The following is a 16,356-nucleotide window of genomic DNA, read 5'->3' as shown; positions in this document are numbered from 1 at the left end:
TTAGTGCTATAAATTTCCCTCTACACACTGCTTTAAATGTGTCCCAGAGATTCTGGTATGTTGTGTCTTTGTCCTTATTGGTTTCAAAGAACATCTTTATTTCTGCCTTCATTTCGTTACGTACCCAGTAGTCATTCAGGAGCAGGTTGTTCAGTTTCCATGTAATTGAGCAGTTTGAGTGAGTTTCTTAATCCTGAGTTCTAGTTTAATTTCACTGTGGTCTGAGAGACAGTTTGTTATAATTTCTGTTCTTTTATATTTGCTGAGGAGTGCTTTACTTCCAACTATGTGGTCAATTTTGGAATAAGTGTGATGTGGTGCTGAGAAGAATGTATATTCTGTTGATTTGGGGTGGAGAGTTCTGTTGGTGGCTATTAGGTCCACTTGATGCAGAGCTGAGTTCAATTCCTGGAGAGCTGAGTTCAATTCCTAGATATCCTTGTTAACTTTCTGTCTTGTTGATCTGTCTAATGTTGACGGTGGGGTTTTAACGTCTCCCATTATTACTGTGTGGGAGTCTAAGTCTCTTTGTAGGTCTCTAAGGACTTCCTTTATGAATCTGGGTGCTCCTGTATTTGGTGCAGATATACTTAGGATAGTTAGCTCTTCTTGTTGAATTGATCCCTTTACCATTATGTAATGGCCTTCTTTGTCTCTTTTGATCTTTGTTGTTTTAAAGTCTGTTTTATCAGAGACTAGGATAGCAACCCCTGCCTTTTTTGTTTTCCATTTACTTAGTAGATTTTTCTCCATCCCTTTATTTTGAGCCTATGCGTGTCTCTGCATGAGAGACGGGTCTCCTGAAACAGCACACTGATGGGTCTTGACTCTTTATCCAATTTGTCAGTCTGTGTCTTTTAATTGGAGCATTTAGCCCATTTACATTTACAGTTAGTATTGTTGTGTGTGAATTTGATCCTGTCATTATGATGTTAGCTGGTTATTTTGCTCGTTAATTGATGTGGTTTTTTCCTAGCATTGATGGCCTTTACAATTTGGTATGTTTTTGCAGTGACTGGTACTGGTTGTTCCTTTCCATGTTTAGTGCTTCCTTCAGGAGCTCCCGTAGGGCAGGCCTGGTGGTGACAAAATCTCTCAGCATTTGCTTGTCTGTAAAGGATTTTATTTCTCCTTCACTTATTTAGCATAGTTTGACTGGATATGAAATTCTGGGTTGAAAATTCTTTTAAGAATGTTGAATGTTGGCCCCCACTCTCTTCTGGCTTATAGAGTTTCTGCCGAGAGATCCGCTGTTAGTCTGATGGGCTTGCCTTTGTGGGTAACCGACCTTTCTCTCTGGCTGCCCTTAACATTTTTTCCTTCATTTCAACTTTGGTGAATCTGACAATTATGTGTCTTGGAGTTGCTCTTCTCGAGGAGTATCTTTGTGGCGTTCTCTGTATTTCCTGAATTTGAACATTGGCCTGTCTTGCTAGGTTGGGGAAGTTCTCCTGGATAATATCCTGCAGAGTGTTTTCCAACTTGTTTCAATTCTCCCCATCACTTTCAGGTACAGAAATCAGATGTAGATTTGGTCTTTTCACATAGTCCCATATTTCTTGGAGGCTTTGTTCATTTCTTTTTACTCTTTTTGCTCTAAACTTCTCTTCTCGCTTCATTTCATTCATTTGATCTTCAATCACTGATACCCTTTCTTCCAGTTGATCAAATCGGCTACTGAAGCTTGTGCATTCATCACGTAGTTCTCATGCCATGGTTTTCAGCTCCATCAGGTCATTTAAGAATTTCTCTACACTAGTTATTCTAGTTAGCCATTCATCTAATCTTTTGTCAAGGTTTTTAGCTTCTTTGCAATGAGTTCAAACTTCCTCCTTTAGCTCGGAGAAGTTTGATCATCTGAAACCTTCTTCTTTCAACTCCTCAAAGTCATTCTCCATCCAGCTTTGTTCCGTTGCTGGCAAGGAGCTGTATTTGTTTGGAGGGGGAGATGTGCTCTGACTTTTTGAATTTCCAGCTTTTCTGCACTGCTTTTTCCCCATCTTTGTGGTTTTATCTACCTTTGGTCTTTGATGATGGTGAGGTACAGATGGGGTTTTGGTGTGGGTGCCCTTTCTGTTTGTTAGTTTTCCTTCTAACAGTCAGGACCCTCAGCTGCAGGTCTGTTGGTGTTTGCTGGAAGTCCACTGCAGACCCTGTTTGCCTGGGTATCAGCAGTGGAGGCTGCAGAACAGCGAATATTGCTGAACAGCAAATTTTGCTGCCTTGATCGTTCCTCTGGAAGCTTCATCTCAGAGGGGTACCCGGCCGTGTGGGGTGTGCCTCCTAATTTGGCTACTTGGTGGTCAGTGACCCACTTGAAGAGGCAGTCTGTCCATTCTCAGATCTCAAACTCTGTGCTGGGAGAACCACTACTCTCTTCAAAGCTGTCAGACAGGGGCATTTAAGTCTGCAGAAGTTTCTGCTGCCTTTTGTTTGGCTGTGCCCTGCCCGCAGAGGTGGAGTCTACAGAGGCAGGCAGGCCTCCTTGAGCTAAGGTGGGCTCCACCAAGTTTGAGCTTCCCAGCTGATTTGTTTACCTACTCAAGCCTTAGCAATGGCGGGTGCCCGTTCCCCAGCCTCGCTGCCACCTTGCAGTTCGATCTCAGACTGCTGTGCTAGTAATGAGCGAGGCTCCGTGGGTGTGGGACCCTCCGAGACAGGCATGGGATATAATCTTCTGGTGTGCTGTTTGCTAAGACTGTTGGAAAAGCACAGTGTTAGGGTGTGATTTACCAGATTTTCCAGGTGCCATCTGTCACAGCTTCCTTTGGCTTGTAAAGGGAATTCCCTGACCCCTTGTGCTTCCTGGGTGAGGCGATGCCTCGCCCTGCTTCAGCTCACACTCAGTGGGCTGCACCCACTGTCCTGCATCCACTGTTCAACAAGCCCCAGTGAGATGAACCCAGTACCTCAGTTGGAAATGCAGAAATCACCCATCTTCTGCGTCACTCACACTGGGAGCTGTAGGCTGGAGCTGTTCCTATTCCCTCTGCGTGACTTTTTAAGAAAAGAAGATTCAACCACAATCATCTCTGAGTTTCTTTCCAGCTTTCACATTATAAAATTCTATCACCATCATGTTGGGATAAAGCACTCTGCCATTAAGTGAATTTTCATCTAGTGTTATTTTCAGTTTTGGAGATATCTGTCACTGAGTTTCTGAGTCCATTTGCTCCCATATATATTTCTATTTTCTATTGGTTTGTTATAACTTCTATAAGACAAGTTCTTTCTTTTTTTTCCAATTCAGCCCAAGCCTGGGCTTGTATTTATGCTAAGAGGTTTTCTCTTTCTATCTGATTCCCCTTAGAACCTCAACTATAATTTCATTTTCTCTCTATTTATGGTTAGTTTTATTGTTTAGGGGTCATTTTTATAGAGAAATAACATAGTCTAATATCTGTTTTGCTGCAGTATCATCTCTGCTTTCATGTTCAAAATATTGATGTTTAAAAACATCGTCAGGAAAACAAATCAGTTTGAATTAAGTTGCAAACTCTTTTTGAAATGCAACAACTTGTGGGGATTTGGAAATCAAACATGGTGGGGTCCTTTACAAAATGCAGGAGAGAAATGAAACAAATAGCTCGTTTTCAGAAAGTTGTTGTTTAAGAAATAATTCACTCTTGTGTTAGCACCTTCTTTGTGAAGTTTTCTTAATTATTTAATCTTGAAACGCAGGAAGAGTTTTGTCTTTCCACATACCCTGTATGATTCACTTAACATTTTCTAGTTTGGTGGAAGACTCCGGAAGGGCTGGATTCCGGTTCTGCCTCTCCAACCTACAGGCCACTATGACCTTAGTCTCCTCATTTCGCCTCTAACCTGCCTCCACCCTGTTAACTCAGTTGTGAAAATGCAAATCATTGTAAACACTTTGCTATAAAGCATTATGCTAATGGATGTGCTGTAATGATGGAGGTTGCTATTGTATAGAAAGCTAGAAAATTCAGTGTCTTCTATAGAGATAGCCTTAAAAAGTTGTGTCAGAGGCTTGGGTCTTAGTGTTGAAACAGGATATTCTGCCATGCTAGGTAAAGCTCCCGTGGACCCTGGCAGTGCTGAAGCATCTGTAGCCAACTCCATTTACTCAGGGTATTAAGCAGGCCTAAAACTGTTAGCCTACCGCATCAAGACACCAGAGTCTGTAAATAATAAACGCCTGTGAAGCAATGAGGAAATTAGAAGTGCTGTGATAGTACTCAGTTCCATTTTTCTTTCTCTGTGACATTATCTAACAAATACTGTCCCATAGTATGGCGAATCAAATCTCTGAGCTATTTTTCCCTTGATCTAACAATAAAACTCACTTATGGGCATTAATTAATATTTATTATTAGCACTTACTTTCTCTCTATAGTCTCAAAGCCCTTTATCAACATTTCATTATCAATCTGGACAGTCACTGTGTCACCCATATTTTTAGAAAATTACTGTGAACCAGATGGCAAACTGTGAACTGAACAGTCTTGAAAATGAAGAAAAAAAATGTTCTGAGCTCTGCCTTGGCAAGACAGCAGGTGACAACTCAAAGTCAGACTTGGGCTGGTTCTTGTACTGAACCTCTCCTTATAACAAAAGCAACAGTCATAGCAATAACCAAACCAAACAAAACAAAACACTTTCATTTTTTCCTCGTAATGAGTAACTGAAATCACCTAATGATCGACATGGTCTTTTGAGGATCATGTATCACCTGCTTAATTTTTCTTGTGGCTACTCTTCTCTGATTTAAAATTGGGTACTTACAAACAAGGTATTCAGACTATTGGATCTACTATAATATCTTAGAAGCTTGGGATTTGTTTAAATTACAATATAATTAAAAGGTTTAAATCTTATGCTAATATTGATTTTAATTTTTATTCAGACTGGCACTCTCACTGAAGACGGGCTGGACCTCTGGCAGACTGTCCCTACTGCTGACAACTGGTAGGCCTCTTATGTGAAAATGGAAGGTGTGTTTGGTGGAGTTACCTGGATGATACTCAAATCCATCTTTTGGGTGTTGAGGGATGAATGTCACATAAAATATATATAATAACTGGCTGGAACTAGTTCCTAATTATTCTAACTTGCTTAAATGAATTCTAATTTCAGAATCAGAAAGGAAAAGTAGGTCTTCAAAATCTCTATGAAAAATGGAGTAGGATGAGGTGGATAATTAAGGAACTAAATGAATAAAACAGAGAAAAAAGAGTGAAATGAAGACCATGCTTAGTTAAAAACTACAAAACTTCCTGGGTGGCTAGTGCAGGCAGGTGGTGGTGAGAAATCTGGAAAAGCGGTTCACAGTGTAGTGGGATAAAAAGGTGCAAATACACCCACCTTTGATGTACAGCACAGGCCATGAAAATTGTTACTACTAAGGCAGAAATGTCAGAATGGAGAAGAAGAAATAGAGATTGTTTGATATAACATAAAGTCCTGACTTTTATGTAATTACATGGTAGGTAAAGACAAATTAATTTTGAAATCTAGTGAATCAAAGAAAGCCACCTGAAGGAGATGGCACTTCAGATAGGTTTTGAGGGACGTGAGAATTTTTACAGCTGTGTGCTAAAAGCTGGCACTAGGGAGAGGAAAGGGCAATCACATACATGTCTACTCCAGAAAGAGCTACAGAAGGGAAGGAGGGCCCCCAGAGGGTAAATCTCCTCATAGTATCTCCCCGTGGCTTCTAGCTCCTTCCCTATGGGCTAAGACCTGCCTTCTCAAATTGCGTGGTGATGGCCTCTGCTCTTAAGCTCTGAGTACCCCATTTTGGCTCCAACAGTGGTGAGTCTGCTGTCAGTGACAGAAGACAGTTTGCAGGGAACTCCCAGGATGATGAAGGGGCCAGGTACAGCATGGCACAAGGTAACAGCAGACAAGCAGTGTGATGTTGCAGAAGATGCCCTGGACTGGGTGACAAGGACCACCTGAGTTTGAACCCTACTCACGTGTCTCTGCTCCTGGTGCTCAGATGTCCCGGCCAGCCCTTCATCCAGACAGGCAAGGACTCTACTGGCCAGAGCAGTGAAAGGGAGAAAAAGATGTTCACAGTTTCCACCCCTCTATCCCTCCCTTGTCCCTGGTGCTCTGAAGGTTTTCGGAGACTAGAAACAACTAGACACACTCACTATTCAGCTGTAAGGTGGGAGGAGAGGGAGGTGCAAGATGCCAGTTTGTATTATCAAAAGAAAAAACAGGCTTTAGAGGTGGGGTGTCCAGGGCACTTCAGGAAGTAGGGGCAAACTCTAAAGGGCTGAGTAGTGAGAAACGCTTCCGCGTCCACGCAGCCTTCTTTCCTCTCCCTAATTTCCTGCTTCTTAAGTAGCCCTAGAGACTCCTTGCCTAGGGTGTGTGGCTTTTTGCGGACAGCTCTGCAGAGTTTGCAGGTATGACTCCGAGCTGCCTGTTGATGGGCCTTCCCACAATGCGGCCATTACGTGAGCTGGCTTCCAGTAACATGACAAAAGTCCCTGGAATTCTTTCCAAAGCCTCCGAAACTATGTTATTGACTGGCCAGTGGCAAACTCTGTTGAGAACACAATCCATATCCAACTCAAAGAAATGTTTTTATAAAGATAACTCTGCAGGCAAAATACCCTGTTTAAAAAATAAGGAAACCAAGTGGGCAGGGACTTAAGGGTAGAGAAGTGTCCGGACAAGCATAGCAGAAGCAAGAAGTTTAATCTGGATCTAGAGAACAGGGCATAAAGGACATTAGTAGGACTGGACACTATAAGGTAAGGTAGATCCGAAGTGGACAGGACTTTGAATATCAGGCTAAGGGGCTTGGACTTTATCATTTGGAGCAGGAGGAGCCATGGGAAGGTTCTGAGCATTAACATTAGGTGTTTGCATGTATACATATGTAACAAACCTGCACGTTGTGCACATGTACCCTAGAACTGAAAGTATAATAAAAAAAAAAGAAAGAAAATGTGGTACATATACACCATGGAATACTATGAAGCCAAAGAAAGAAATGAGATCATGTCCTTTGCAGGGACAGGGATAAAGCTAGAAGCCATCATCCTCAGCAAACTAAAACATGAATAGGAAACCAAACACCACTTGTTCTCACTCATAAGTGGGAGCTTAGCAGTGAGAACACATGGACACAGGGAGGGGAACGTCATACACCAGAGCCTTTCGTGGGTGAAGGGAGGGAGAGCATCAGGACAAATGGCTGATGCATGCTGGGCTTAATACCTAGATGACGGATTGATAGGTGCAGCAAACCACCATGGCACACATTCACCTATGTAAAAACCCTGCATTTTCTGCACATTGATCCCAGAACTTAAATTAAAAAAAAAAAAATTAGGTGTTTGGAGCTCCACTTTAGTAAGATTTAAGGGACAGAGTGTGCAAAATGATTTTATCAAAGACTTTACCTTCTCTACCTTCTCTACCAGCTTCCAGGAAGCCCACAGCTTTGCCTCGGGCCAGGCTGTGCCGTGGGGCCCACTGTGTGCGGCCATGGCCAGCTGTCACTCTCTGATCCTTCTGAATGGAACCATCCAGGGAGACCCTCTGGACCTCAAAATGTTTGAGGGCACTGCCTGGGTAAGGTGATAGTTTAATGGAAAGATGAGAACCTGAGGAAATCTTTACTGGGCGTGCTGAAGCTTTTCTAATTTTTGTTAAAACACGGAGAAGATTCATAATAACATATGTATGAATGGGTAACGCTACCAGAACTTCCCAACCTGTGCCCCAAAGAACTCTGTTAGTGGGTGCTGCATGAAATAGGCATCCATTCTTGAACAAGCTTGGAAACTGTTGTTTAAACAAAGTGAAACTCATTTCTTGACTGCATGATTTCTTTAATATACTGTGGTGCTTTGTGAATATTCAAGAGGGAACATGAGATGCAGCAGTTACCAAATCTATCTGACCTCAAAAACCTTATTGACACCCATGACCCAGCCTGTTCTCCAAAACATCAATGTTTTCCAAAACACTATCAGAGAAACAGTAGTCTAAAGCAGTACTTTCCAGTACAGCAGCCACGAGCCATACGTGGCTACTGAGCCCTTGAAATGTGGCTCTGCAACTGAGAAACTGAAATTTTAATCTGATTCCATTTTAAATAGTTTAAATAGCCACAAGTGGCTGGCGGTGACTGTATATTGTAAAGCATAAGCCTAGACACCAAACTGGAGGGCTGCATCCAACTGGTTCAATCTCCTGAGCTGAGTGTGAATGAAAACGGAAGGATGTAAACCCATACTGGGGGCTGCCACAGTGGAAAGCCCTCGCATTTCACCACTCTCCAGCTGGGTGATCGCAAAGCCAGAGCCAGGACTGAGTCCGTAACCTCATCTGTACATTTGGGGTAATAATGCCTCATTCACAGACTTGTGAGCACTGAGACTATGAATCTAAAGGGGCTTTGAGCCAGTGAAGAGCCAAACAAGTAGAGGGTGTTCACTAATTAACCAGTTAGTTAATTACATCCTGCTGCCTCCAAAGAACATCCTAAAGCTGTGTACAATGATGTATAAAATCCAGTACAGCAGTTTAATATAGCTGCAAAAGAATGGAAGCAAATGATTGCAGGGAAACGAAGCACACCTAACAAAGAAGCTAATACGAAGATGTATAATAGGGAAATTTTAGCTTTCTAGAGGGCAAATCAATGAAAGAGGAAACCTGGTAAAAAGAGTAACTTCTGATATCAGCAAGTTAAAATAGAGCATTTGCTGTGGACAAAAATGTGACATAGTGACCAATTCTCCGGATTTCAATGGAGAGGAATCTGTATTTACTCTAAGCAATGTCCTCACCAGAATCATTGGGATTGACATGGTGATGAGTTGTGCAGGGTCATTTTATATCTGGCTTTGGTCCTGGCCCTAACTACATCCCCCTCTCCATTATAGGAGGGCTGGTCTATCTTTACAAATAACATACTGGTTTGGGAATATAAATCTTTAGTATTAGCTCTGTAAAAACCATCTGTAAGAATAGTTGTACCTATCCCAAACAAAGCATAAAAATGCACAATTATTCACTGAGTTTACAGCTGGGTCAGAAGCTGTCTTGAGTATCTTTTGGTAACTAGGAACCTTCCACTCCACATACAGAGGAGGGCAACTGTCCTTTCAGACTGTCAGATTAGTTTTCAGAAGAAATTCAGGTCTAGAGAAATAAAATGGTGTCCCCAAGGTTAAACAGCTAAGTGGCAAAGTGGAAACCAAATACTATCTCCTGTTTTCTGACCTCTACTATTTATATATTGGCTTCTCAGAGCTATTAACTTCTGTTGTAATATCCAAAGAATACAAGTCATTTTCAAACAGGCTTTCTAATCTGCTAGCAGCTGACATACCAACTCCCTAGTTAACTCAACTAGGCTAGTAGCATAGGTATAGTATGAAGAACTAGTCCCATGTTTATCTCAGGACCCAATCCTAACTCATCTGAGAGCTATGGTGCTCAGCAATGTTGGAGACTACATCTCCACACAATCCTTCCTCCAGTTACTAGATATAATCATTTAGAAAGATCCATGGACCTGTAGCTAGCACTTCTTTCATCAATTACTTCTTAAAATGAATTCACAATATTTTTGGCTTTTGACATTCTATAATAAGTCCCCTAATATAAATTGACACAACAGAAATTTAACAATGACAGTATTAAGATAATTGACCTGGAAGAGAAAATATGTAAAAAGGGCTTTGAAAACATTAAAGTATTGTGCAAATAAGAGATGTTTCTTTCTTACTATTTTTCTTCAAAGAATCTTATTAATGTTTTCATTTTATAACAGAAAATGGAAGATTGCAATGTAGACTTCTGCAAATTTGGGATGTCAGTTTCAAACATCATAAAACCAGGACCAAAAGCCAGTAAGGTATGATTTCCTTCTTTATCTCACATAGCTCTTTCCCCATAAAACTGGTAAAACATTTCTGACTTTCACATGTTTTTATAGTCCTATTATTTTGCCTTATCCTAACAGTTTCCATGGTTGGTTTGCTGTTTCTTTCATTTCTGAATTTATCTATTAATTTATTCAACAAACACTACCTGTGTAGACTAGAGCACTATGCTAGTTGCTAGCAGATAAAGAGCCTTCAAAACAAGACACACTTGGTTCTGGGTTGGAGGAACAGGTAGACTGGTAGAAAAATCAATATAGGTGCAAAGAAGTACAACACAACATGACAACTGCTATAATCAAGGCTGAAGAAAGAGTTTTAAGAGTCCTGACATGGGAGTGAATACTGTTTCTGGGAGATAAAAGCACCACAGAGGAGATGACCTGTGAGCTTGGCTTGGAAGGTGATTAGGATTTCTCTAGGGGAAGGTCCTTGCAGTATAGACAACTTGTTGAGGGAGTCGCTTTAAGGCAGCCAGGGAAAAAAAAAAAGTCAATATTGTGACAAATATACTACATCAAGATGTCTCTGGGCTCATTGCACAGTAGTCTTTTTGTTGGTGTGCATTTGGAAATATCATTTAACAGCTTGTTAAGCTCCCTGTTGTTGATGGGCTTGCAGAGTCCGGTGGAAGCCATCGCCACCTTGCGCCAGTTTCCATTTTCCTCAAGCCTGCAGAGGATGTCGGTGATCGCTCAGCTAGCTGGGGAGAATCACTTCCATGTCTACGTGAAGGGTGCCCCAGAAATGGTGGCCAGGTTCTGCAGATCTGAAACAGGTACTGACACTTTTCTCTTTCAAGTAGTAAAATACTTTTCTTTCTTTTTTTGAGACAGACTCTTGATCTGTCCCCAAGGCTGGAGTGCAGTGGCACCATCTCGGCTCACTGCAGCCTCCACCTCCCAGGTTCCAGTGATTCTCCTGCCTCAGCCTCCCAAGTAGCTGGGATTACAGGAGCATGCCACAACTCTGGCTAACTTGAGTATTTTTAGTAGAGACAGGGTTTCACCATGTAGGCCAGGCTGGTCTTGAACTCCTGGCCTCAAGTGATCTGCCTGCCTCAGCCTCCCAAAGTGCTGGGATTATAGGTGTGAGCCACTGTGACCAGCCGAGACCAAATACATAAAGCCAACAAACACAGAAAGCTTCACCGTCAGTGAACGTGGAGCTGCTTGTTTGCTGGGTGGGTACAAAGCAGGCCCAGTAGATCCTAAGAAGCAGGGACAATCATTTCAAGGCTGGGAGGTAGCGACTAAATATCTGGCTGTGGGTGCAGTAAGAAAAGTACAACCACAGTGGGGCATCTGGGAAGGAGATAAGATGTGAAGCTTGCATTAGGAGCCAGAACAGGGAGCTACTGAGGGTCAGAGAACTAGGGGAGGTGTGAATGAGGGAAACGAAGGGAGAGGTCTGGACGCTAGGTAAGTTCTGCAGACATGGCTGCTCTGTCACCTCCAGGGAGAATCAGATAGATCAATGGGAGGAGGATATAGAAAAGATAAATATCTTAGAAATAAAAGGGATTAGAGTAAATTCAATGGTATTAGAGCAAGATAATTTATCATTTTCACAGCAATTTCATCTTTCTGGGCCAGATTCTGAGCTGATTTGTATTGCTTTTTAGTCTTATAAACATATGCACTCTTTAAGCGGCAGCCAGATTTATAAGAATGTTGTTGCATTCAAATGAGTTCATTTGGATAAAACTGATCTTTTGTCTTCTGATTTTCATGTAGACACTCCTTATGATTGCTGATGGCCATCAACTTGTGCAGAGAATTCTAGATTTGGCAAATGATTCCTTTAACTTCTCTATTGGGAGTCTTTTTATAAACCTTAGAAGTAGCCCCTTTTCGGGCTGGGTGCGGTGGCTCACACCTGTAATCCCAGAACTTTGGGAGGCTGAGGCGGGCGAATCATGAGGTCAGGAGATCGAGACCATGGTGAAACCCCATCTCTACTAAAAATACAAAAAATTATCTGGGTGTGGTGGCGGGCACCTGTAGTCCCAGCTACCCCGGAGACTGAAGCAGGAGAATGGCATGAACCCGGGAGGCAGAGCTTGCAGTGAGCCGAGATCGTGCCACTGTACTCCAGCCTGGGCCACAGGGCACGACTCTGTCTCAAAAAAAAAAAAAAAAAAAAAGTAGCCCCTTTTCTTCTGACTTTGATCTTCAGCACTGGTCTCATTAACGCTGTCCTTCACTGATTACAACATATACTGTGTTTGTTTTGTTTCAGCTACATGGGTACAACTGAGCATCTTCTTGGCATTTAAACTGGTGTCTATTGCCCCTGCTCTCTCACAAGGATTTGGGCCTGTCACTTGGCACTCGTTTTCCTGGCAGCTCTTCCTGTTCTTCCTGTTTTCCCAACTTCCAATCTTTGACTTATGCTAATACTATCTTCAGTGATTTCCACCACCACCCTATGCCATTTTTAGAAATAGAGAGTTAAGAACTTTCTTGAAATTAGATTCTCACCTCCAGGAATATTTTAGAATTACAGAAAGTCTGAAATGAATGGAGACAGAGAGATCTGGAAACTTCTCATTTTATGGATGAGAAACTAAGGTGCAGAAGAGAGACTTAGCATGACTAAGGTCCACATGGAAGTGGAATGGCGAGAATAGAACTTAGTTGATTTACCACCTAAGCTACTATACCTCCCTTTGTTCTGTGGTTCCCTCTAATACCCTTATAGGTACATTATAAATCATAAAGATTTTATAAACATAGTTGTGATTGCCATGCTAAAACACACGAATGTTGGCATTGTGTCATCTTTCACCTAAAGCAGGAGTTGTCAAACTTTTCTGTAAAGAGCAAGATAGTTCTGACTTTAGGCTTTGCCAATCACATGGTTTCCATTTCAAGTACTCAACACTGTCACTGAAGCCTCAAAGCAGCCATAGACAATGAATAATCAAATGGACATGGCTGTGTTTCAGTAAAACTTCATTTATAAAAACAAGCTATAGACCAGATTTAGCCTGTGCATCCTAGTTTTTTTGACCCTTGATCTAGAAGATCAGCTGTTTCTCTCATTTTATCCAAGTACCCATAGTCCTGAGGTCTGTTCTTACTGAACCCAGTGGGTGCATTTGACACCCAGTTTGTCTGAGTCAGCTTGTGCTATTATAACCAAAGACCATAGACCGGGTGCTTGAACAACAAAAATGTATTCTTCACAGTTCTTGGGGCTGGAAAGGCCAGATGGAGGTGTTGCCCAATGGGGTTCCTGGACAGGGCTTTCTTTCTGGTTTGCAGATGGCTGGCTGCCTTCTTGCTGTATCCTCGCGTGGTGAAGAGAAATGTGTTTTCTTAGGGCATCAGTCTCATTCACGAGGGCTCCACCCCCATGACCTAACTATCTCCCAAAGGCCTCACCTCCAAATACTATTGCATTAGAGATTAGGCTTCAACATATGAATTTTAGAGGGATGCATAACACAGTAAATGGCCAGCACATCTTTGGCATTTATTTCCATCAGAATAATAAGGACACACTGATGAAGTTGTTTGTGGCCAACAGCTGAAGTTTTCTATTAAAGCACTTTTATGGAATGAAAGTTAAGACAAGGTACAATGGCTGTGTCCTGGAGTCTTGCTTAGACCAGCCTTCAACATGATCTTACACTTACCTGTTTCTTCTACCCTGGCAGTGCCTAAGAATTTCCCACAGGAACTGAGGAAGTACACGGTGCAAGGCTTCCGTGTCATTGCTCTTGCCCACAAAACCTTAAAGATGGGGAACCTTTCAGAAGTGGAGCACTTAGCCAGGTAAGCAACTCAGAAAAGGACACTAGAGCAGGCTTTGTGTGCATGAAGTGTGAGTCCTGGAGATGAACAGATGAACAGTTCTAATCACCTTGAAGTCTCTCGGAGACAGAGAATTAATCTTGTACAGTCCCCTGATTCAGAGATGGACAATTGTAGGTGATACTGGAGACGACTTGCTCAGGTCACAATGCTGGTTGGTGGCAGAACAAGGATGGTACCTGAGAGCTTCTGACTCCAAGATACCAGTGCGTTATCTCTGTTCGGCATTATGTTATGCCAACTTTAGTGTCAGCGCCCGTCCCATCAAAACAACTAACGCTCCTTCAACCTCAGAGCATTATGTGACCAATGGACTTGGGTGTCCCATACACAGAGGGGTTGAGAGAGGGAGACAGTTGGCGCCTTGGAAGATTTTCAGAATCTTTTAGACATGTTTTATTTCAGTGCTCAATACTACAACACCTCCTTCGTATCTGTGAAGGTAATAAGTGCAAATTGAATTACTTGTGAGAAATAAAATTCAATATTCTTAATTACATTACAGGGATAAGTTGTCCTCATTAGAGGATAATTTATAAATTATTTTTTCTTTCAAAGTTCTTCAGTTTTTAAAGGCTATTTTTAAATTATCTATGACAAAGGAGTAAAAAAATACTGTGGAAAATTGAATAGCAGACAATCTATTTATTTCTTACATTGGATTTGTGTTGCTGATAAATGCTCATTTATATACAGCTAGCCCCTTCATGTAAGATACTGATATCCTTGGTTTAACATTATTATTTGCAACCTAAGTCCATTGACTCTAAGTTAATTAGTAAACATAGTCCCTTCCTTATTCCGTGCTTGTTTCACCATCTATAAAATATGCAACTGGATGATCTCCAAGGAGGCTTTCAGCCATGACATTTTAATATTTGAAACAGGATCACAAAGCTCATTTTGAAATATATGAATGACATTCTCGGATTTAACATTGCAGGTGTTAGCTATTCTTGAGCAAACATAAAGGTCCAGACCACATAGGATTTGTAATTTTTTAAACACAAATTTGAATAATCCACGTTAAGGACATGTGTGAAGAAAAGATCTATGTAGCTAGAGATGGAGTGTAGCCATCACCCAGCTGTCACATACAAATGCAGCTGTGTTGTTCTCATATGAGAGCCACTAGTAGGATAGACATTATTATAAACATAACAAAATAAGAAAATGAAGATAAAATGTGCTAGATTTCCAACCAATCCAGGTTTTTTTTCAGGCAATATCAGGAGTCTATTATAGTTCTCAGAATTTAGTTACTATTTTCAAACAGGATAAAAGGACAGGGTTTTGATTTATCTTAGAATAAAATTCTATTTAGAAAAGTTTTCCAACTAGAAAAATTTAAAACTTCTTAAAAATTGGAGTCAAAATGGGGAAGTAGAAAAGTTTTTTGAGATGACTTAAAAAATCACTCCAAACTAAAACAACAGGAGGAATACTTCATCAAGGCTCACCCCTTCACTGGTTTAGCAGATTTGTATTGAACTTAACTGTGTGTCAGATGCTCAAGGAATTCAGAATTTATTCAGAAGTGAATAAAATAAAATCCTGCCCTCATGAATCTTATATCCTAGTTGGGGAAATAGATTATAAAATAGACCCATACAATATTGTCCCACTAGTGGTTCTTAAATGACCTGAGGGGGAAAGTATAAAGTAAGTTAAGAGGACTTTTTAAAAAAGACAGAGAATGTCATTTTGCTTGGGCAATCAGCAAAGTCCTCAGAGGAGTAACATTTTAACAGACATCTAGTAAAATAAGAGAGAAAGACATGCAGATATCCAGAGGAAGAGCATTGCAGAGAATACAAATGGTAGGTACAAAGGCTTTAACACAAGTACTGCTGGGAAGGTTGTAGGGGAACAAGAAGCCAAGTGCCTAAAGTATTGAATGAGAAGAAGCATCATAAAATAGAAACAAAGAACATTTGTCTGTTTTTGCTTTTGTTGCCTGTGCTTTTGGTGTCATAGCCATGAAATCATTGCCAAGACCAATATCAAGAAGATTTCTCCCTATGTTTTCCTCTAGTAGTTTCACAGTTTCAGGTCTTATGTTTAAGTGTTTAATCCATTTTGAGTTGATTTTTACGTGTGGTATAAGATAAGGGTCCAGTTTCATTCTTTTGCTGGTGGATGTCAAACTGAAAAGCTTTGCACAGCAAAGGAAATAACAGTGAAACGCAACCTATAAAATGGCAGAAAATCTCTGCAAACCATATATCTGATAAGAAATTAATATCCAAAATGTACAGAGGACATAATTCAATAGCAAAAAATCAATAAATAACCCAATTTAAAAATGAGCAAAGGCCCTAAATAGACATTTCTACAAAGACATACAAATGGCCAACAGATATATGAAAAAGTGCTCAACTTTACTAGGCACTAGGGAAATGCGAATCAAAACCACAATGAAATATCACCTGATACCTGTAAGGATGGCTATTTGAAAAGAAAACCTGTGTTGACAAGGATATAGAGAAATTAGAACCATTGTAAAATGGTACAGCTGCTATGGAAAACAATGTGGAGGTTCTTTAAAAAATTAAAAATAGAATGACCGTATGATACAATGATCCAAAATCCCAATTCTGAGTATATATCCAAAAGAACTGACATTGGGATCTCAAGAAAAGATATCTTCACCT

The 16,356-nt window shown here is 40.9% G+C and overlaps 1 protein-coding gene across 1 annotated transcript in view; it reads left to right on the top strand.

The window, feature by feature from the left end:
* ATP13A5 (ATPase 13A5) overlaps positions 1-16,356 on the top strand; it is a 116,513-nt gene that overhangs the window by 57,366 nt on the left and 42,791 nt on the right. Inside the window, exons 13-17 of the mRNA XM_025377760.1 lie at positions 4,871-4,932; positions 7,407-7,557; positions 9,770-9,853; positions 10,503-10,659; positions 13,546-13,663. Coding sequence (XP_025233545.1) covers positions 4,871-4,932; positions 7,407-7,557; positions 9,770-9,853; positions 10,503-10,659; positions 13,546-13,663 — 572 coding nt within the window. The remainder of the gene's footprint in view (positions 1-4,870; positions 4,933-7,406; positions 7,558-9,769; positions 9,854-10,502; positions 10,660-13,545; positions 13,664-16,356) is intronic.

This window comes from Theropithecus gelada, chromosome 2 (assembly GCF_003255815.1).
Source record: "Theropithecus gelada isolate Dixy chromosome 2, Tgel_1.0, whole genome shotgun sequence".
Classification (NCBI taxonomy): Eukaryota; Metazoa; Chordata; class Mammalia; order Primates; family Cercopithecidae; genus Theropithecus; species Theropithecus gelada.
Note: the sequence above shows the minus strand (reverse complement) of the source record. Positions and strands in the feature narration are given on the sequence as shown.